The 22,018-nt window shown below is 37.1% G+C and overlaps 1 protein-coding gene across 5 annotated transcripts in view; it reads right to left on the minus strand.

Annotated features, from left to right (window-relative positions):
• Positions 1–22,018, minus strand: part of APBA1 (amyloid beta precursor protein binding family A member 1) — an 83,238-nt gene that overhangs the window by 15,255 nt on the left and 45,965 nt on the right. For 4 of the 5 annotated variants that reach the window (XM_050328996.1, XM_050328995.1, XM_050328997.1 and 1 more), the window contains 6 exons: positions 12,768–12,869; positions 9,401–9,440; positions 7,774–7,919; positions 3,201–3,233; positions 1,968–2,054; positions 1,204–1,389 (listed from right to left, as the gene is read on the minus strand). In XM_050328996.1, coding sequence (XP_050184953.1) covers positions 1,204–1,389; positions 1,968–2,054; positions 3,201–3,233; positions 7,774–7,919; positions 9,401–9,440; positions 12,768–12,869 — 594 coding nt within the window. The remainder of the gene's footprint in view (positions 1–1,203; positions 1,390–1,967; positions 2,055–3,200; positions 3,234–7,773; positions 7,920–9,400; positions 9,441–12,767; positions 12,870–22,018) is intronic. The other variant, XM_050328999.1, reaches the window with a different exon arrangement.

Raw genomic sequence — 22,018 nt, forward strand, 5'->3', positions numbered from 1 at the left:
TTCAACTGGCCAGTAAGAGAGCAAGCAGTGTCAAAATTTGTGACTAGAAATACAGGAACATCAGCCTCAAAACAGGCAGCCTATCACATGATATTAGGCGAAAAATACATTGGCTACTCTTTTTATTTCATAACAGGTTCTTTAAAGGCTTTGCAAAACTGGTTTACATATTATTTCATGGGAAAAAAACCTACAATTTTTATACTTTCTGTCATAATTTTGGATCAGTGTTCTTGTCCTTACTTTTTAATTTCAGCATTGGGTCATGTATATACATTCATCTGCAACCAGATGATTTATTCAGACATAGGTTTAGAACAGATTCATCACTACATAAAATCAGCTGTTTATTCAAAAAAATCTTCCCATCTCCAAGTCCTTGGTGATATACTGTAGACTGGAAGATATGCAATTATTTTATAAGAAATGGATATTTTCACCTCATTTATGTAATACTCTGCTATTTGGATGATTTAGAAGTGAGATTTTTTTAATTTTCCCAAGTTACTAGGCACAGCTTGATTATGATCCTGACAACTAAATATCTAGCCACTTCAATCTGATACATCTGATTTTACCTTTCAGTTACTGAGCCTTAAAAAGTGCATAAAATCAGCAAGTTCTGCACATTGATTGTGAAGACAGGGTATCAAGTCCTTCATAAGCTAACATAGTAACCTGCACCATAGACTAAAATCTGTATCTCTGTTCAGAGACACAGTTTAGAATTGTTGAAATTACCAACTTTATTTGCTGGCTTTTTGATATAATAACAACAACTGATCCCCCAGTACAAGCCTCTTGAAAAATAAAAAATCACCTTTCTAGTAAGTATCAGTGACTGATCCTTGATGCAAGGGTTGGGATTAGAATTTTCCTAGGCAAATAAGCATTTCTGATAGACTTTCACTCTCTTATGCAGAATCTGAGCTGGTATTTGTAAACTTTGGCAATTGGACCCTCCTCTCTCTGTTACTGGAAGGCAATCAAGGAGCTTAAAAACGGGAAGCACTTCCATGAACACCAATTTCTTGAGTAAAATGTTGGGTTCAAACATATAAACAGAAGGCAAGTTCCTCTGCTTAGACAAAATATCAGTTGCAGTTAAAAAGCAAACAGGGCCACTAACAATGACCTTCAGACCTAATGAAATGTTCCTACTTTTCCACCTCTAGAAAATTACAAGACAAAGTAATTGCTTACATCCTCAGACTCAAAGACATGGCAAATCATTTTGTACTGTCTCTTTCCATCTTGGGAAGGGTGAGATGCTTCCACATTATCCTGGGAGTTAGACCGCGGCATTCGCCTACGAGCCATCAGAACTACTATATTTCCAATATCAGCAATGTAAGAAATGGTCCTCAGGGGATGATCCATCATGGTTTCCTGGGGAATAAGAAAATCAACATAAGCAGCTGCTTCAATCAAGTTCTTATTGCACACCTAGGATGAAAACACTCAGACAGCAATAAGACCTCTGCTAAGTGAAGTCTGTAATACCTGCAAGAAGGGAGATGCCAATAGGAAACAAGAGCTTCACTTTTCAAAAGCAAAACAAAGAGAAAGTTTTACAAATTAAAGGGGTTTTTTCTGTGTAAAAGCACATAAAAACCTCAGTATCTGAACCTGTGTAAGCTGGATATGTATGTGTAGAGAACAACGAACAAATTATTACAACTAAACATTTTGGGCTACTCTGACCACAATCAATACTTCATGCATCAGGGCTCATGAGAAATGAGTTGACTGCAATTACTTTACCCACAGATTCTAACCATTTCTAGAGTCACGCACCAGAGTAATTGCCTGTATGATACGGTTCTTGACCATGGATTTCTTACTACAAAATCCTGGAGGGAAATACAAGAGCCAGCACATTTTGAAGGACAAATTTTGGCATGTAGGTGAAAGTCTATTTCAGTAGACTACTACCACAAAACTGACAAAAGTGTTTATGTCTATACCTGTGTGTCTGCATTCAGTACTTTTATTCTCTGTGTAGAAATGAAGAGGTCTACTTCAGTCATGGGTTGAGATTCACCTTCTGGAGCCTGCAAATAAATGGATTAGAGTCAAACAAACACATTAGGTAACATACTTACTAATGATGTTAGTTCACAAACTAGGGTGCACTAAGACACAGTCACCAGAACAGCAATGCAGGATAGAGTATTAGACTGCAGAAGCAAAAGATAAACACAAAGATGTGGAAATTATATCATATATGTGAAAGTGAATTGGGTATTGTTTGAATAAAACTGTTAACCTCTTAAAAGCTTCCCTGATATTTTTCCCCATTCAGTAAAATTATAACTGACTGCAGCATAAACTGTATAAAGATTTCATGAAAATCAAAATGATTTTACCATTTTCTGCACACTACGAATCCCACTTTAAGTAAGGTTTTCACACAAGCCATAGAAAGGCCTAACAGCATCTCTTGCCCGAGGAATTTCTGTATGGGCTAACAGTGGCTGCTAAGACCAACGGAAAAACCTGTACTGTTGCTGGGTACTATTTAAGCATTTCATAATGCAGTTCTGCTAAGAAGACCTTCACAGTCAGACAATGTACTATTCAAGCAGTAACCCACCTTTAGAAGTCATATTTTGTTAATAGAAAGTAAAACATTCATAATGTTTTTTAAATTACATTTGTTAAAAGATACTTAAAAGCTCCACAAACAAAACTTATTACAAAGATGAGTCAATCTCAGTATATTACTGTGTGTAAAGACAAACTTTTTTCTTTTTTGCATCCAGCAATTTGACACCTCTGTGAATCAAACAATGCAGCCTTACAGAAAAATTAAAAGAAAAAAGAAAAGGGGAGTAAAAAAACCAAAAAACAAAAAACAAACCATATTTCATTTTAATCTATCATTTTACAGAGTTAAAACCTTTGCCTCTTTCAGTACTGATTCTTTAATATGCATTTTCGGTACTGCCTGTAACCGTTTGATAAATCCAATCTTTATTCTATTTCTAACATGAAATGGCTAATGATAAGCAACAAAAAATGGCCAATCAGGCAACTGATTTCTGACACATGTCAGCTTGTATGGTGGCTCAGAAATAAATCTGAAAAAACCTTGCTGGATGCAGAAAATAAAACCACAAAATAAAAAGAAAGGAAAAAACCATCCCAGAAAACAAAAGAACAAGCATAACATCAAGCTGATGGAGTTTGTACTGCACCTTCTTCCTGCTTTTGGCTAATTTCTGGGCCATCTGCTTAGCATGGAACAAACAGAGACAGGAGAACAGTTAGAGAAGAACTTACAGAGACTCCAAGTCAAGCAGGAATCTGCATGCTAATGTCAGGGCTCATAAACTATTAGCTGATCTAAATTACTCCCTGCTTAGATTAATTTCTTCCTTTTCTTTTTGGTTTAAAAAAATAATTTCATGTTTAGCACGTTTACTTTCAGAAATGAAAAGAAGCAGCACCAAAAGAGTCAGGAAGAACACAAAAGGATTTTTTTCACTTAAAATGTTACTTGCAATAAATAAGGTTATGCTGTGTGTACTTGGTTGTTTCTTGTTTTTTTTTTTTTTTTTTTTAAATAAAACAGAGATTCCCATCACTTCCAGCAGTATAAACCCCGATGTTACTTCTTTTGAAGGCACATCAATGTAAAAGGTGAGAGAATAATTTTAAGCCTTGTTATTCCAGCTTTTTTGGATCTCATACTTTAACAGACTTCAAAAAAATAACCTCCCTAAAATTATGCTACTTTTTTCTGGAAAAATAAAATGACAGAAGGTAACTGTCCCCTTCATTTTCTTCTCCTTCTGAGCAAATAAACTCATATTATACTAATAAACCCATGTTCACACCGCATCTCTGGACAACAGATTTTCCTGGGACACCTACACAAAGACAAACCCATACTACTGCATTTTTTTAAGGAAGCAGTGGAGCAAGTACTTCAGTTCCACAAACCCCTTAAAACAGGTTTCCACTAACAATGCAAATCAAGATAATTTTTAGTCTTGCAATTCTTAATTCAAACCAAGATGAACTGAACTTTTGGACCTGCTCAGTGAAGAAATGTAATACTCACCAGGCTGGTAGTCACTCTTTTACTTCCAACAGTAACAGCCTCTTTGCTGATTAATTTAACAGGTGCTCTTGTGATGGGAAGGAGGCCTAATCCTAGAGGTTCGATACAGATTCAGCCCTAACTACTTTTTATGAAGAACAAACAGCTTAAAGCTATCAGGTTTTGTTTAAAAAAATCTGAAAGCAGCTACCAAAAGTTTAGACCATGCTGCTTATTTTCAAATAGATACATTCTCACACTAGCTTTTAGTCATCTTTTTCAAATTAAGAAGTGTTTGATAGCCTGGTGATTGCCTCACATGGTAGGCTCTTCATTACGTTACTATTAATTTAAATTAATACTCAGAAATAATATACTTATCTTGAATAACAGCTGCCTGCCATATACTGGGTAAGGGGTAGATACTCCTGAGGTAGAGTATTTAAATTGCTTTCCAGTATCAAGCTCCCCTTCAGATAGTTTCTCCTCCACCCAAAACTTTAGTGACAGACCTTCCAAATGAAGAAGAGCACAGGCCAAAAAGAAGAAACTGGAGGAAAAAAACCCTGAGCTATTAAAATACACTACCATTAAATCTATTGAAAATTCTGTTCTTCAAATGGGAGCATTTTGAAGAACAAATTTCAAATGTTTCTTAAAAGTAAGGTAATGATAGGGAACAAGCACTTCTAAATCTAAGTGACTTAACAATGCACAGAAATGTCACCAAAAAAGTTATAGTCCATGAACAACAACAAGATTAGGATAATTCTATGCAGGACACTTTATTATACAAATCCTCTTTGTAACCACATTATTTTGCTAATTCAAATCAAAAGGTTATTTCAAAAAAATCCAGAAACTAATCTATATAAAATAACATTTTTTTAAATACACAGAATTTATGATTTTCATTTAAGGTAAATGAAATGCAATTACTTATAGATTATATTTTTGATTTCCAAAGTTACAAAATATTAAAGACCAGCAAGCTTCCACTTTTGCTACAGGAGTGTCTTAAGTTTACTCAACCCACTTAGTCTCTATGGAAAATGTGCTGCAAATCCGTGAGCACTGAGATGACACCGAGTAAAGAAAACGTGCAGAATATTAAACCACTTCCACGCATGGATTCTATTACACTCAGAAATTGAACCAGGTATTATCTAAAAGTGCTCAAGCCTGCCACACAGCAAAACAAGAGTGCCTCCTAGTGAAGTATTCATAACTACATTTGATGAATATCTTCAAAGCACTGTTTCTGTTTTAACTTTGCTGTGCTTCTCAGAGACGAAAGGCCAAGCAAGAAAACACTCAACTCTTGTACTTATAACTGAAGAGATACCTTTTTAAAGAAATAACATGGAAAATTGTTTTCAAAATCTGTTCATATTCTTAACGAATGAATATGTGGTCTGAAGGCTCTGCTAAAAGGAAGCATTACAGGGATTATTAAATTCAGAAGGAACACACTTAAGTGAAGCATGTGTACATCGCAGGGCTTAAACAAAACTCTTCACCCCTTTTTAATGCTCTTAACTTCAAGCCTGCGTGTTTTATACATATGTGATAAAGGCTAGCTGATGCAGAGATGAATCTGGCGGCAGCAACTCCATACATCACACTGAATTTCTCACTAAAACCGTTTAGCTGAAAAGGCAATCAGTGACAAAACCAGCCAAAGCCCACCCTGGTAAACAAACCAAAGGCCCTAAGGTGAAGGGAGGTTGCCTGAGCTTCACTTCGAAGCAAAATGCAGTAACTGTTAAAGAAGTGTACAGTGGTATTGTGTGCCATGCAGTAAGCCAATAATTTTCTGAAATAAACCGAGCTTCAGAAAATTAGTCACAACAGCTACGGTTTTACCAGGTCAACAAAGCAACTGTTTGGACCTCAATCCTGAGACAAATACACTAAAACAAAAGAATACGCATGCCCACCAATTTATATGGATGCATAAATTATGGGAGTTATAAGTGAAATGAGTTTAATAGATTTCTTTCTGTTTTGAAGCATAGAAGTGCTGATACATAACAGAATATTTAAATGAATTTCTAAGAAATACATTTAGTATTAAAGAAAGATTCTATACTCTTACATCTCATAGGCCCAATTTGAATAAATTCTGTTTCGTTTTTCTCTACCACATCCCTTCAATCTTTTTCTACTGTGTATTCCCACAGAAGCTCTGTCTTCTAGGTGCAAACTTTCTACTCAGCCTCAGGCTCAAGTGTCACTCCTGATACCATTTTCCTATGACAGCTGATGCCAGTATTTCCTTTCAACCTCCAGGGATGTGTCATTCCTAGATCCAGCCTCACCAAAGTCCTTATTTCTCTCCCTTTGTCTTCTTACCGTTGGTTTCCCATCCATTCGAGTCAGACAAATTTTCTACCAGATGGCCAAGCATCAGGAAAGAATACATGGGGACTAACAAACAGAGGGGCATAGCCTTACTTGCACCCAGAGCAGGACAAAAGCACTCTCTATAAGGGAAATCTCTTCACTGCAGCTTTGGGAAGAACCCACCAAGACCTGCCAGGGTTGAGAAAGCTGAGTGAAACATTTTTAAAGAATGTTAAAGAATACAGAATCTCCAGTGAACAGAGATAAATCATTCTTCTGCAAAAGGCACAGTAGTTTAAGTTTGTGAAAACTTCTACAGAGAGGTCAGAGGATGATCTATCTCCAAAGGTAAGGCAATTTATGGTAGTCTCTCAAGGGTTCTAGTCAGAGCTTCTGTTTTAAAGTTACATACTAAACTGAACACCTGTCATGGAAAACACTGGAAGGAATTATAACAGCAGGAAGCATCAGTCGACCTTAACAGACAATACTACTGGCTTTCCTGATAACCTTTTCTCCTCTTCCTCTATCTTTTATACAATCACACACCAAATCTGAGTTGGAACCCAAAATACACTACAAAAGAAGAACACACAAATATTAAACTAATTAAAATTTCCAGAGGAGATTGTGTTGGTTAGCTGAATCAGCAGAAGATGAAGCTGTGTGCCTACCATCCACTCATGTATAGGTAGCAGGAATATTGCAGCATCTTGTATAACCGTGCAATATTTCATCCGCACACATAATTTCCATTGACAGTGTCATAATTGTAACTTCAAATACAGCAGCATGCCAATTGCTTGTCATGGCCTGTACAGAAATTGGCTGGCATTTCTTTTTTTCCAAACAAGCAAAGCAAACATACCATATTCTAGGACATGTTATTTTTATTTCATACATCTCTGTACCATCACAGGTGTTTCCCTTCTAAATCAGCTCCTAGCTGCTATGTGTGGAGAAACAAGTATCCACAGCAGGGTCAAAAATAACTGCAGTCATTACCACAGTAGCAATTCCATCAAGTGCCAAGTCAGAAGCAGCTGCAACACTTACTAGTTGTGTTTTATACTCTAAACCTGTTTTCCCTCAACACCCATATAATACATAACTATGACCACCACTCACTTCAGATTCTGGCTTAGTTTACACAGCACAGGTATTACTACAGGGAATTAAAATGACCTGGTAACTCCCCCTTATCACTCTTTTCCAAAAGCATCATTAACATACAATTTATTTTGCAGAAAGAAAGGTAAGGCACTTTACCTTTCTGAAACTAGAGATAACCCCACATGAAAAATTTACTGCATAAGTGAGAAGGTCATATCCACAACCATAAGACACCCACACAAGAAGTAGCAGGAATCATTCCTCACCTTGATTCTGCTGACAGCTTCCTGAGCTTGCATCATTCTCACATTCTTGGAAGGAGTTTTATCAGAAAGCAGTTGAGTTGAACCAAGGTAATTGGCAGCAAAAATGATTCCATCGATTAAGTCTTCAGGATCACAAGGTCCAGGAACTGTAACACAGGATTGAATCACTGAAGACAATCATGCTGAACCACAGGAAAACAGCAGTGCTTTGACAACTTGAGCCAGCACCTGATGGCTGCAAATCCTCTAAAATACTTCAACATCTGAGGTGGGCTGACCCTGCCCATCAAAGCAGCTCAGTCACTCCCCTCCTCAGATGGGCAGGGGAGAGAAAATATAACAAAAGGCTCATGAGGCAAGACAAGGACAGGGAGAAATACCCACTAATTATTGCCATAGGCAAAACAAACTTGACTTGGAAAAATTAATTTATTTTATTACCAATCAAATCAGAGTAGAATAATGAGAAATAAGAAAAAATGCTCAAACACCTTCTTCCTGTCCTAGAAAGCTTTTTCATAAACTGCTGGAACATTTGTTTAAGGAATTTTTTAAGGAATTTTGCACTGGACCAAGATTCAAGAAAATTTTAGTTTACTTTTTTTATTATTTTTTTTAGGAGAAGAGGATTATTTTAAATAGCCTTTGGTAGCAAGGACTACCAATAGGAGATGAATTTAAATTCTAAGAGAGATATTTCATTGCTGCAAAATTCCAACACTCAGCTACATACTAATTGACAATCTGGCCAGAGACTCCAAAACATGCAGCTTATACACCGAAGACTAAACCAATGATCAGTTTGTAGTCTAAAGAAAACAATCAATTAAGCACAGCACATTGTAAAGCAATTGAAGGAGTTACAAGGCAGCCCAAATAAAGTATCACATCAACTGTACTTCTGACATTTCATCAAGCATACGGAACAACCACTGGTGGAAAAAAGGAAAGAAACTTCTATTTTGTGCTTCTGTCATGCTCTCACAACAAAATAACTGGGTGTTACAACATGTATTCTTTCTACAGTATACATAGTATACTAGCACTATCACAAAAGGTAACAGCAGTTCATGTAGGAGGTAACTTGCTTTTACACATTGTTCTGAATAAAGTCAGTGCTAGTGCAACCTTAACTCCAAGACAGGAAGCATTATTTAATTAGAGGACAAGTAGCTGTAAAGCAGAGCAGATTTCCTTGGCAGGCCTGCCAATTAATCCAATTCTGCTAATTAATCCAACTGACATTGGATTAAGCCTGCCAATTAAAATCAACACTGGACAGATCATCACAGTCTTAGCCTATTTTCCTTGTCCACAGAAATTCCTACATGTTGTGTAAATACCATAAAAAGGTAGTGTTTTAAGTGATACTGAGAAAAAACCCCAGCAGAACAGACACCGAAACTATGAACGAAACACTAAAAAAATTAAAGTTCCATGTTTATGAACTTCTGAAAGACTACAGTAGGATTTAGCTTAGAATCACGTTGCAGATTGGGAATAATTTAATCTAAATCAGTATACCCAACCCTAGTAGCTTTTCTATTCAGCAAATAAAAATAAAGTTTTATACATCGGTGAGGTTTTGATACCAAAAAAAAATTTAGAAATTGTAGAATTATCTTACCTTCAACATACGTTGGGAATGAAGCCAAGCTTTTTCTGGACTGTAATTGAGACAAAACGGATTTCAAACTGAACATACCATGCACGAATATGTATTAAAAATTTTTTCATGCCAAGAAAAAAAACCCAAACAAACAAACAAACAAACAAATCTGTCACAGTTATTAGCAAAGGAAGATCACCAATTATTAATACTTATTATTATTTTTAAAATCTAAGCACCTACTAGAGTAAAATTCAATGTAAATTTCATTTCTGTCTATCCACCAGGCACCACTATTGTCTACCAATAGGCGCTCTATTTTTAATAAGAAATATGCAAGAAAGTATACAGTATCTCAAAGACACTGGAGCTTCCAATAAATAAATACACAGGAATATAAAAATTGCACTATACTGTTATTATTCATTACTGAAACCATCATTAACATTATTATTCATTAGGACTGTTCTTAGACACATACCTCATTAACACAGCCTACAAAAGGCTTTCTAAATTTTACCAGGTTATGTAGCAACCTCTATTTCATGGGGTAACTGAATTCACTATGGCCTCACCACCAACTATGCTTACACCGTATGAAGTACAAAAACACATCTGGTAGCTCCAATTACATAAAGAGTAAAGAAATAAAAAGAATCCTGACTTCCATATTTAAATACACAGACTAAAGGAAGACCTTACTTCCAACTGGTATGTTATATGAAAGACTCCGTGACTAACGCTTCAAACATCTGAAGGCCACAATTTTCAGTGAGTAAGCCACACTACTTATTACATATAACATATAATGTTATAAACAATAACATAAACTACACATGAAAATTTATCAAATAAAATTTTGTGTGGCAATATATAGATGGTAATGGGTATACTGAAATACCTGCTGCTATCATATGCTGATGAGACTTCTGCATAGTTCAAGGATTACAAAACTTTAATGGATCTACAACTGACTGTACTAGCAGTAAGTCCTCCAAGGACAATGATATAATTTTATTAAAATAAAATCCATACCTATGATCAGAATAATGCATAATATCTTCAACAATTTTCAGTATATTTCCAGATGATACACACAGAAATATATGCCAAATTATTTTTCTTTATGACAGGCAACTTACCAGGTTCTTGGTGTTAGTGGAAAAAACAGGTAACAATAAGGTAACAGTTATGTGACAGGTCAATTGACTAACCCCAAGGAGTCTTTTCCTTTGTAAGAAATGGAAAAGGATGCAACAAATAATATTTTTCAATCAATGATGCTTGTCTTGCTATAAAAGGAAAATTTCAAAACAAAACCAAAAGGCTGTGGCCCAGACAGCAGAGCCTATATGGCCTTTGAGTTCTTCACTCCCTGGCTGAGCTTCAAATCCAAGATACCTGTCCATCAGATAGCCTACTAGCTAAATATGTCAATAATCAATCCATTGCCATGGCATTTAAGCTGGTGTGAGGACACTGACATGCCTTTTCAGATCTGTGGCTCTTTCATCTCCTCAGATGAATGTTCCTATCAAACCACCTATTCATAGACTCCAACAGTTGTTTGTAATAGTTGTTGGTGTAGTGCTAAAGAGGAGATTCAAACGCTGGGCTCTGACAGGCTTAGAGAACAAATCCCCTACACACCAGAGGCAGCTCATGCATATAACTGATCTTTATTTTTTTTAAACAGAGTGGACAAAGTCTCATACAGATTTAGCAACTACTCAGCAAACCAACTAGCAACTTATTTTTAGGATAGAGTGGTGTAAACCATCATCATATATGTCTTTATTGCAAAAACTCACACACGAATTTAATTTTTCTTGTTCATAACCCAGGCTGAAAGATATTCTACTAAGACTACAGGAACAGTACAGTAACAGGTAAAGTTACCAATAGGTGGAAACCTACACCTTTTAATTTTACATAACCATGAATAATGAAATATCAAGGTAATTAATATTTCATTACTCTTGATAATGTCATTGCCACGTAGTATTATAAAATTTATATTTTAGAAAATGTTTTCCTAAGCCCTAGAAGTCAATCCCAAAAATTATGAGGCTGTTTTATCACTTTATTCTTGCATTAGAATACTAAGGCAAGAATTATTCCCCATCTGAGGGAAACTAATAGCTAACACATCCTGCTGTTAAACTCAGTTTACCACCTCTGTCACTATGTGTAACCACATCCTAAAAACTGAAATGAGTAGTGTCTTGTTTGTTTTCTTCCTTTGGGTACATTCACCAATATCTAAAAATCGCTCAAGTATAGAATATATATGAAGAAAGCTGAAGACTTTAATAAGATAACAGTACAGTAGATAAAAAATTAATGGCATGATCTACTGATGAAAACTCTGGCACATGAAAAATTATGGATTTCTCTAGTCTTTTGAAAATTTTCATTATCGTCTAAATACAAGTACAGACTGGTACAACTTACATACATGTTGCAAGCTTCCTTATCCCTTGATAATTACAAAAGAAAAACTGAAAGAATTAATAATTAGTGTTTCAACTGTAATCAGTATTTCCTCTTGTAGTGGATCAGGTTTTTAATACAGGAAGGCAACTCAAGCATTGCTATCAGTAGTAATATGGTATTTGTTATTCTGCAATTTCTACATTGTTTACAAGTTTAATAAATGAGCAAATAAACCAAACATTTGCAGATTCTTCTGTTTACAGAGCCTGCCATTCTATACTAACTCAAATACTTCTTATGTCAAATAATTTTATTTTCACACAGAAAGAGGTTCTACTCACACTTTTCATTTTGTGTTAGTGGAATTACTGCAGGGTAAAGCACTGCTAGGTGAGGGGGGAAAAAAAAAGAAACCAACTATGCAGCTTTATTTTGAGGAGCCTGGAGTCAGGAACTGAATTCTGTCTATGAATCACTGGCAGGACAGTTTCTACAATGACAAAATATTAAGCAGCATAATTTACTACCCAATTTATTTAATTTAAGGACTTTTTCATCTGGTTGAGAAATATTTTCTTAGTGGGAAAATAATCTGCATGGAAAAAAGGAAAGAGCTTCTTTGTTTTGCCTCTACTACAGAGGAGATGCTGGCTGTTGGGTAAATCAGGACCTCCCAGCCTGCTAAATAAATTTAGTGGCAGCTGAACAGAGAGTAGAAATGCCATGATTAGGAGTCTTAAGTATATTAGAAATTCAGTCAGACAGCCAGGCAAGCATAAGTGAAAGGAGCATAATGGAAAAGCATAAGGGAAATCAGCTTTTCAAGTATATTACAATTTCGGAAGAAGAAAAGGGATTGCGCAGGTACAAGGGGGCAAAAAAAATACAAAACATGCATAAGCATAAGCAGGATGAAAAAGACTGTGGCTTTTAAAAGATTTCACTCTACCTCCTTATTTGTGGAGGCCTCTGCTGTACTGCAGACATCCTGGTGATGTTGCCTACTTGACGATTCAGCACCCCGAGGTGAAGAGGAATCTGGAGATGGAGACTAGACATGGCAAGAAAATCAAATAATATTATGAGTGTCCAATGTAGAAATTCTTCTTTCATATTTTCCTCTAATGTGGCAATCTCTAATAAAAGTAGAGATGAGGAAAAAAAAGACAAACACTTAAAATGTTGTAACTTTTGCTCTTCATGACAATGATCACATTTCCGTATCTCAGTGAACTTATTTTAAACAGTTAAAAGACACTTGTGTTTATTTGTCAATAATGTATGAAATTAAGCAGTTGTGAAATCTGAAAGCTATATCTGGTGGTAGGCAACACCCAGCCAAAAAGTGAGTCAAGTTTTTTGCCAGGTGAATGGAGGACCATCTGGTATTGGGATAACTATTTACTCTTCCTGCCACCATTCAATTAAGCTGCAGTTACAGGACTTTCAGCTGCAGGAGTACATGACTGTGGCCTGCAGACAAATGACTGTGAGCTTACTGAAGGCTGCAGGCAATGCAGGCCGATGTCCTAAGCTCTGACACTCCAAGAAAGAAAAAAGGTGAAGTCACTTAGCAGTAAGCTCTGGTGGGGGACAAGTGAATTGACTCTAAGCAGAACATAGGGATTCAGCTAAAGATTACTTAGGTGTCAAACTCGGGAAAGTGAAGAAAAGACTGCAATCTCCCCACAAGCACACATGCTCTCAGGTATAATCACCTGAGGTGCTAAACTAATCTAAACTGAGCAAAGGGAGGTTGCAGTGGATGTCCATAAATGTTACTCCATCATCTTATAAAACAATTCTTATAAACTGTGCAGAGTAACACTGATGTATTCAAGGACTTGTGAACATATTCAATTACTATTCAATACCACTGCAATCAAGGACTGTGATTGCTAATTCTACATACAATGCAAACCCGGAAAATATTCTACAGTTCATGTTATGATCTCAGTAATATACATGCTCTTTAGATCAAATTTCCTCATTTTTCTCTTTTCACTGTAAACAACTGAGTAGAGCAACTGACTATGTGATTCACCAGCAAGTATTTTGATAAAGAGGAAGAATGCTTTGGGAAAGGATATTCTAATCATAGACAATTCCTAGTGAATGCTGGTGACACTAAAAAGCTGTAGCAAGGTATCTGAAGTACATAGCAGGGGGCTCTGGTATGGGGGTATGACACAAGAACCCAGAATACGGAATTAATGAAGGTGACCAAAATGAAAGAGTACAAAGCTTCAACCCAGCAGGCATTTTTAAAGGCAGATTTTAAGGACATACCTGCAAAACCTGTCTGTGCAAGTCAAAATGTGAATCCTCAAAGGAAATTTAGCATTTAGCTATGCCCTGGCATTTACACTCTCCTTTGAGAGTGTAAGGAGACCATGGCTCTAGCTTTGCCAGCTCAGCAGTTCATCACTGATGGCAAAACAGTCAGCTGCTATTCTTCTCTTTTCATAAGCAATTACATGGCATGGTTTTTCTCTAAGCCAATGAGTCATACCAGAAAAGGGCTACATTTCCAGTGTTCTGAGCTGGCAGCAGCTCCAGTTTAGGAGTGCTCTTGTGCTCTGCAGCCACTCCAGCTGAAACACTGCATTCTATAAAACAGTGTACAAAATTTAAGAAACCAAAACAAAACAAACAAAAACCACCTCCAAAATAAAAACAAACTAACAACACCCCCAGACATAACAAAAAAACCCACACACACCAAAAAACCAAACCTCTAAGTTTCTCTTAGATAGAGAACAAAACAAGAAAACAAAACTCCCTTCTCCTCTTTCTCTTTACACTCATTGCTCTAAAATGTCCATTTCCAATAATAATTAGGTATTAAAATTATAGTTAACTAAGAAAGGCTTCCAAAGAGTTAAGATGCAATTCCTTACACATATACCTCCTAGGTAAAAGAGCAGTCCCTGCATCTCCCTCTATTTTGAATTACAACTGCAAGGCAAAAGGAGATGCAGCTGTGAAACAGTCCCTGACCAGATACAGCTGTGAAATGGTCCCTAGAATGCTGGGATGTGCTTGTGTCATCAGACTGAAGAACTGCTCACTGCACCTTGAGAATTCAAGCAGGGGCTGTGGAAGAAATACAGGCTCATTTGGCTTGCTGTGCAATTACCAGAGTTAACAGCACAACAACTGCAGAAATAGCAATTCTATCTACATATGGAAGTGTCTTCATAACACTCACATTCTTAATAGTCATGCAGTATTTCCTTGTTAGGATTAAATATAAAAGGCACACAATACTATCAAACCAATAAAGACATCCAGATATTACAGGATTGAGCTTTAAACTGCAGAAATAGAACCAAGTTAAGAACCAAATGTTTCCAAACTCATAGAAAATATTTTTAGAAGGCCTGAAAGCTCTGATATTTATACACTGAAGGATAACAATTAATAATTTAAACCAGACATTTGGCATTAAGAAATTTGGCACCATTCAAAATGTACTAACAGTTACTCCAGTAGCACTACAAATACTTCTACTCGGCTATTTTCATTTACAAAGTATCAGAACTAAGCAACTATCAAAACTATCACAGGCTTTCTGTAGGCTCTGTTTCAATGTCTGCTCAAATACTTCTGGGGGAAAAAAAAAGAAAACCAAAACCAAACCAAAAAACCTCAAAACACCCCCCCCCCCCAAATTAAAACCAATTAACCAAACAGTACTCCCCAAACTACAAAACCCAAATATCAAGTATCTCACAAAGTTTGCTACATGACATGACACGAGACCTGTCGTATCCAAAAACATTTGTACAAAAAAGTTAAGACTTGGAAGAATATACTCTCATCTGCAACATCAAAATGCATTTTTAGAGGTACCATACATAACGTACAAAGATAGAATGCAGTCACAACAATAACAAGAAATATTTTGATAGATCACAGTGGATAGACAACTTGCATAGCTGCTCTAAATAAAGTATAAAATAAAAACTTAGTGACTGCTGTGTTGTCATTAACAAAACAAGTTTTCAAAGCCTAACAAAAATGTCAGAACAAACACAGTAAGCTCATGTGCAGCATACTGTTATTGGGTACAGAAGTCCATCAATGGAATTAGAATTCTTTTTTCTTAAGTGCATCAATTAAAATGTGCTAGTTACCCCATTCTTCCTCTCAAGTATCTACTTACATTTTTCTTACGATATTCAATCTGGTACATCCAAAAATTCTCCATCTCAATTTTGAAGTTGTTTGACTCTAACAACACAACCCACTAACATGCAACCCACTCCACCTGAGAAACCTTCCTTGCTACTGTGCAGAGGGATTTAGTAACAGAACTTTTAAAAGGAGAGGATTGGGTTACATCTAGCTTATCCAGGTCAATTCAGCTGTTTACTACGTAGCTCATGAAGGCACACGTAACTGACACCAAAGCATCTCCAAATACAACAACTTGCTCTTGTTTTATAGAAGCAGTGTTGTTTTACATGCTTTTAGCAGCAGATCACCTGAAAAGAGTATACTTTTTGGGTCACACAATCACACACAAGGCTGGGAGAGAAGGGATGAAATCTAGATAGAATCATAAAGTCACAGAATATTTTCTCTTGGAAGGGACCTTAAGATCATCTAAGTTCTACTCCCCCAAGACCAACTTGCTCAAAGCCCTGTCCAACACTTGTACACTCCCAGGGATGCAGCATCCACAGCTACTCCGGGCAAATTGTACCAGTGCCTCACCACCCTCACAGTAAATAACTTTTCCTTATATTTAATCTAAATCTACTTTCTGACAATTTGAAGCCATTCCCCTTGTCTATAACTGCATGCCCTTGTAAAACATCCCTCTCCTAGCTCTCTTGTAGTCCCTTTACATGCTGAGAAACTGTAATAAGGTCTCCCCAGAGTCTCCCCTTCTCCACTCCAACTCTCTCAGCCTGTCTTCATAGAAGAGGTGCTCCAGCCCTCTGATCATCTCCATGGCCTCCCTCTGAACTCACTCCAGCATGTCAACATCCTCCTTATGTCAGGGTTCCCAGAACTGGAATCAGTACTCCAGGTGGGGTCTCACAAGAGCAGAGTAGAGAGGGAAAATCACCTCCCTCGATCTGCTGGCCACACTGCTTTTGGTGCAGCCCAGGATATGGTTGGCTTTCTAGGCTTCAAACACAGCTCACGTTCAATCTTTCACCCCTCAGTATCCTCAAGTCCTTTGCCCCAGGGCAGCCCTCAATGAGTTTTTTCTCTCAGTTTGTATTTGTGTTTGGGATTGCCCCAACCTAGTGTAGGACCTTGAACTTGGCCTTATTGAACTTCATGAGGTTCTCACAAGTCCCCTTCTCAGGTCTGTCCTGGTCCCTCTGGATGGCATCCCTTCCCTTTCTTCAGCAAAATTCACTGAAGGTACAAAACTAGAGATTTTCATCTAAGCAGTGACTCTGTACCTCTGTCAAAGTCTTTGAAGAAAAACCCCTACCTGTTCCTGTTATATTACTGTCTCAAATACAAAATAAAAATACAGATAAGAAACACAGAAGTTTAGATCTGACATAGAAAAGTTCAAGGGAGCAAACTATAAACATAACCAACAATAAATGTAACTGAGCCTGTTAGGGCAAGACAGCCCTTTATTTTGCCTATTTCAAAGAGTCTCTTGGCCTCGTGAGTCAGTAGCAGTAACCATGCAGTACCCCAGTCAAGCTTTTTGAGATTATAACTTCTCTTTGAATAAAATCTTAGGCTGTATGGACTCTGGTTGTCCATCAGGCCACATACACACACTGTAGGTAAGGTCTGTCCAGCACCAGGATGGAAGACTGGCAACACAGCAGGGCTCCTGGCATATCCAGTGCTGGATATTTCTCTTCTCTTGAGTATGGACTTCCTTAGCTGTATTTCCACTTCAACTTCCAGTAACAATGCAGGTTTATGCGTTCGTCTGAAAAAAATTAGTGTGGATCTCTCCTGTGTTTTCAAAAGATTTTAACAGTGAGTGTGGTTCTAGTTTTCAATAGCACAGAAAAATCCCTTGAAATTACTTTCATCTTTCAAGAATTAAAAAAACTAAAAAACAAAAAAATATTCAAGAAATTATGCATTCAGTGCTCAACGTAATTTAAAAGCCTGTAACTCATCTGGGAGTGTTTGTCCTCAAGCAGACTAATTTATAAATTTAAGCTTTCTTCTATGTGACTGATGACTAACTCTTTTTGTATTGGTTTGGTTTTTTAAAGACCTTTGGTTTCAGGCTTTTGAGACTTTTTTTCCATGTAAACTTAAATCTGTGACCTCACGTAGATGACAGAAAGTTGACCTGTAGCCTGTGTGTTCAATCAACAGTTTCAAAAGGTTTGCTCTGAAAAAAAACCCAAACAATATACTATCACTATAAGCTCATCTTTATTTCAATTCTTTCCTTTCTCTTTTTCCCCCCTCTTAGTTCATCTATTACTGAAGCCTGCTTAATTATTTAGAAAACTTATCTATGGCCTTTTTAATAATACATTACTCCTGCTGTGGAAAAAGTGAAGCAAATTCATCTCCATGAAAACACTTCAGTTCTGAAGTCGTAACAACCGAGAAAATCCCGCAATTGAGAACTCAAAGGTTGAAATAAAACATATTTAACCAAAAACAACAGAGAAGCAAAACAATGCAGCTCAGTTCTCTTCTATCTGGAAGGTTTGTTTTTAGCTCTAAATTTCTACTTCATGAATTTAAACCACCCATGTATGTGGTTTTACTTTATATTAGGGTTTATTCTACTATCACACCATCTCCAGTGTCTACAGAGGAACAGACTGTGAACACCAGTGACCAGGGCTTTGCAAAACCGAAGTCCTGACATGCAGAACAAATCATGCCCTGCAGGTCAGCAAAACTCGGCTTTCAGATCTACAGCCCTATAGATAACTGAATCAACCTCAGAAAAAGGTCCTGGTGTCTAGTTCTTAAATGCCCTCCAAGCCACTGTTTCCTCCTGACTATGGCAGAAGTGAAGAAGGCAGCCTACTTCTATTCTCTTTAAATCACAGATCAAAAAATTCTACTTGAGTTTTGTGTCTTTCAGTGCTTTTCTTATCAGGTCTCTGTACTTCTACTTCTGTAACTAAGCAAGCCACTCTTCTCAAAGTTCTACGACATTTGAAAGTCACTTCTTAAGACCTGCTGTACAGTTTAAACACTATTCATTGCACTTTGAATTATCTACTACACAAAGCTCTACTCGTTTCCACTTGAAAATGTGTTCATCCTCAAGTCCAGATCATGCATTGCATGTCTTCTATTTAGACCCTTAAACACCACAATTTCTGTGCGTGGCTGGGCGCACTCACTGCAAGTTTCCAATGGAGAATCTGACAGGTAATAATGACAATTAAGAGCCGCTTAAATGAGATATGGGCCTTCCCTTCCAATGAGGTAACTGTGCATCTAGAAGAATGTATTTTCCTGAAGAGTCTCCTGCTTCACTGCTTTTGGGCACATGCATAACACAGACTCCACGCTTGAAACTTTTCATAGCTTCAGCTACAAACTTTTATTCACTGCGGTGGAAAGGTTAAGAGAATTGGGATTGTTTAGACTGGAAAAGAGAAGGCTTTAGGGTGACCTAATTGCAGCTTTTTGGTAGCTCCTTAAGGGAGCCTAAAAAAAAGCTGCAGAGGGGCTACAAGAGCATGTAGTGACAGGACAAGGGGGAACTGCTTCAAAGTGAAAGAGGGCAGGTCTAGATTATGTATTAGGAAGAAATTATTTCCTGTGAGGTGGTGAGGCATTGGAACAGGTTGCCCAGAGGAGCTGTGGATGCCCTGTCTCTGGAACTGTTCAAGGTCAGACTGACTGGGGCTCTGAGCAACCTGGTCTAGTGGTAGGTGTCCCTGCCCATAGGAGGGGGCTTGGAACAAAATCTTTAAGGTCCCTTCCAACCCAAGCCATTCTATGATTCCACAATTCTTTGTGTGAACAAAATCTCCCCCATTTCACATTCAAAAAACACATAACTGCATTTCCATGCTCTTTTCCATCACAGGTCAGTTTCCTATGTCACACTTCTTGCAGGTCTAACTGCTATTGTATTTGAAAAAGAGATCTTTGTGAGGCCATATCCAAGTGATGGTCTGCTTTGGTTTAAAAAGTTTAAAGATAAACAGACTTGGGAAATAAATGTCAATTGTACAAATCTCATATGTGTGGCAAACATTTAAAAACGCTCTTACTGCCTTTATTCAAAAGACATTGATGATTTTTCAGCTTTTATCAAATACACAACTCCTTTCCCACAAACTAGATGTCCAGACCATCTCTTGTTCAAAAGAATGCACACATCACTAAACCAGGCTGCACAAGGCACATGGTAGCTAATACTCTAGATTGTTAAATACTAAACAGGTAGTTCTGTACACTATTTATTTATTCACAGAAGCCAGCTACCTGTTTCCTACATCACAGGACTACAAGAGTTTATTACAACAGAACCATCCAAGGGCTGGGAGCAATTCTTTTTTTCATGTACCTACCAAGCATTTCTTGTGAGAAGAAATGCTTAAGAATGACTGATATTCCTGGTAGGTTACCTGTGAATTATCCCGGAATCAGGACATCTTAAGTGCAAATGGATACAGTGATCTATATCTTTCTTACCACCACAGTCATTGCATCTCTTTTCTAACAGTCCCAAACTATACCTAGCTGCAGGTTAGCAGATATTTCTGGGTTGTTAGCTTCTCAAAATAGTCTCTAGACACTTCCAACTGGTATTCTACCAAGCATTCTGCTGTGAATGTATCGCTCAAATACTCAGCACTGGGGAGTAATAGTCACTTTCTTGCAAAAAAAAGGCAAAAGAGGTTGTATCTAATGAGTCTCAACTGCAAATTTTTCTGACTCCCTGGCTTCACTGGTCTCCAGCAGGGAGCTCCTAGCTAAATAAAAAGTGACTGCTATTTGGATCTAAAGAGGTCTTATCAGTTTCAATATCCTATGATTAAGAACACAAAAGTATTATAAATATCTTCAAGTAAGTTCTATCTCTAAAAGGAAAATTGTTTTGCTAAAAAACATGAGGACAATTTTCAAAGTAGACCTGCAAAATAACTGAAGGTAATAAAAGCATCCAATCTGCATTATTCATCTGCAGCTCCTTGATAATTCTGGGGCAAGAAAATAGCGTCTGCCTAAAGATAAAAACAATCTTACTTCAAGGTCAATGTTACAAATCAGACAGAAAAACGTCTTTGGCATATACTGGCTGGCATATACTAGTTGGCCTCAGCTCCAGTAAAGCAAATACATACCTCACCTTCAGGGAAAAACAAAATTCCTACACAGTTCCAAGTCCCTTCTACAACATGTCTTCCCCTCAATCTGCTATAGATCTTCTAAACTATTTGCCTAATTCACTTCCTCCTTCCAAGAACACAGATAGGTTGTACATCTATAACTGTCATTTATCTTTTCACTGAGCTATACTGTCATTATAGATCACTGTTTTGATTGCAGCCAGCCCTGAAAATCTCAGTAAGATTCTCATCTGACTTGCTGTGAAAAATATCAAACAAGAAATTAACTTTTGGTACAAAATGGGAGCCCTTGTGGACTTCAATATCTAATCTATGCAGAGACCAACAGAAACATCTGTTTTGTCCTCTGTATCAGCATACCTTACAACAGTTAAATTCTGCAAAATGCAGCTAGATTTTGGAGAGCAGCAGAAACACCTTCACGAAGGACTTGGTGCTCTCAAGATCCTCAGCCTAATGTCAGTGAGACCATCATGGTACTTGGTGTTACAATCAATCAGGAAGCAACAGGAAGTTCTTTGATCCTCCAAGCAAAGATAACACTTACAAACATAGACAATATGGTAAACAGAATGTATAGCAAAAGAGTACTGTGATCTATTTGAAAACGGGGAGAAAAATAATTACAGCTTTTGGAATTTTTTTAAGAAGTTAAAAATATATGTTCCCCATAAAGAATAATCTGAGAAGATTTCCTTAGCTCTCATGTGAATGCTAATCAACTGCATAACAGACATAATTTTTACAATATTTGTAGAAATAACTTTTGCAATGTAGGTTTGGTGGTTTTGCTTTGGTTTTTGTTTGTTTTTGGGGGAGGATTGTTTGTTTTTAAATGTTCAATAAAACTATCAAGAATCAGGAAAACAATTCAAACATATTTATCACTGTATTTCAAAAAAAATGTAAATCTAGAAGC

This window comes from Myiozetetes cayanensis, unplaced genomic scaffold (genome assembly GCF_022539395.1).
Source record: "Myiozetetes cayanensis isolate MyiCay16 unplaced genomic scaffold, myiCay2020 scf4, whole genome shotgun sequence".
Classification (NCBI taxonomy): Eukaryota; Metazoa; Chordata; class Aves; order Passeriformes; family Tyrannidae; genus Myiozetetes; species Myiozetetes cayanensis.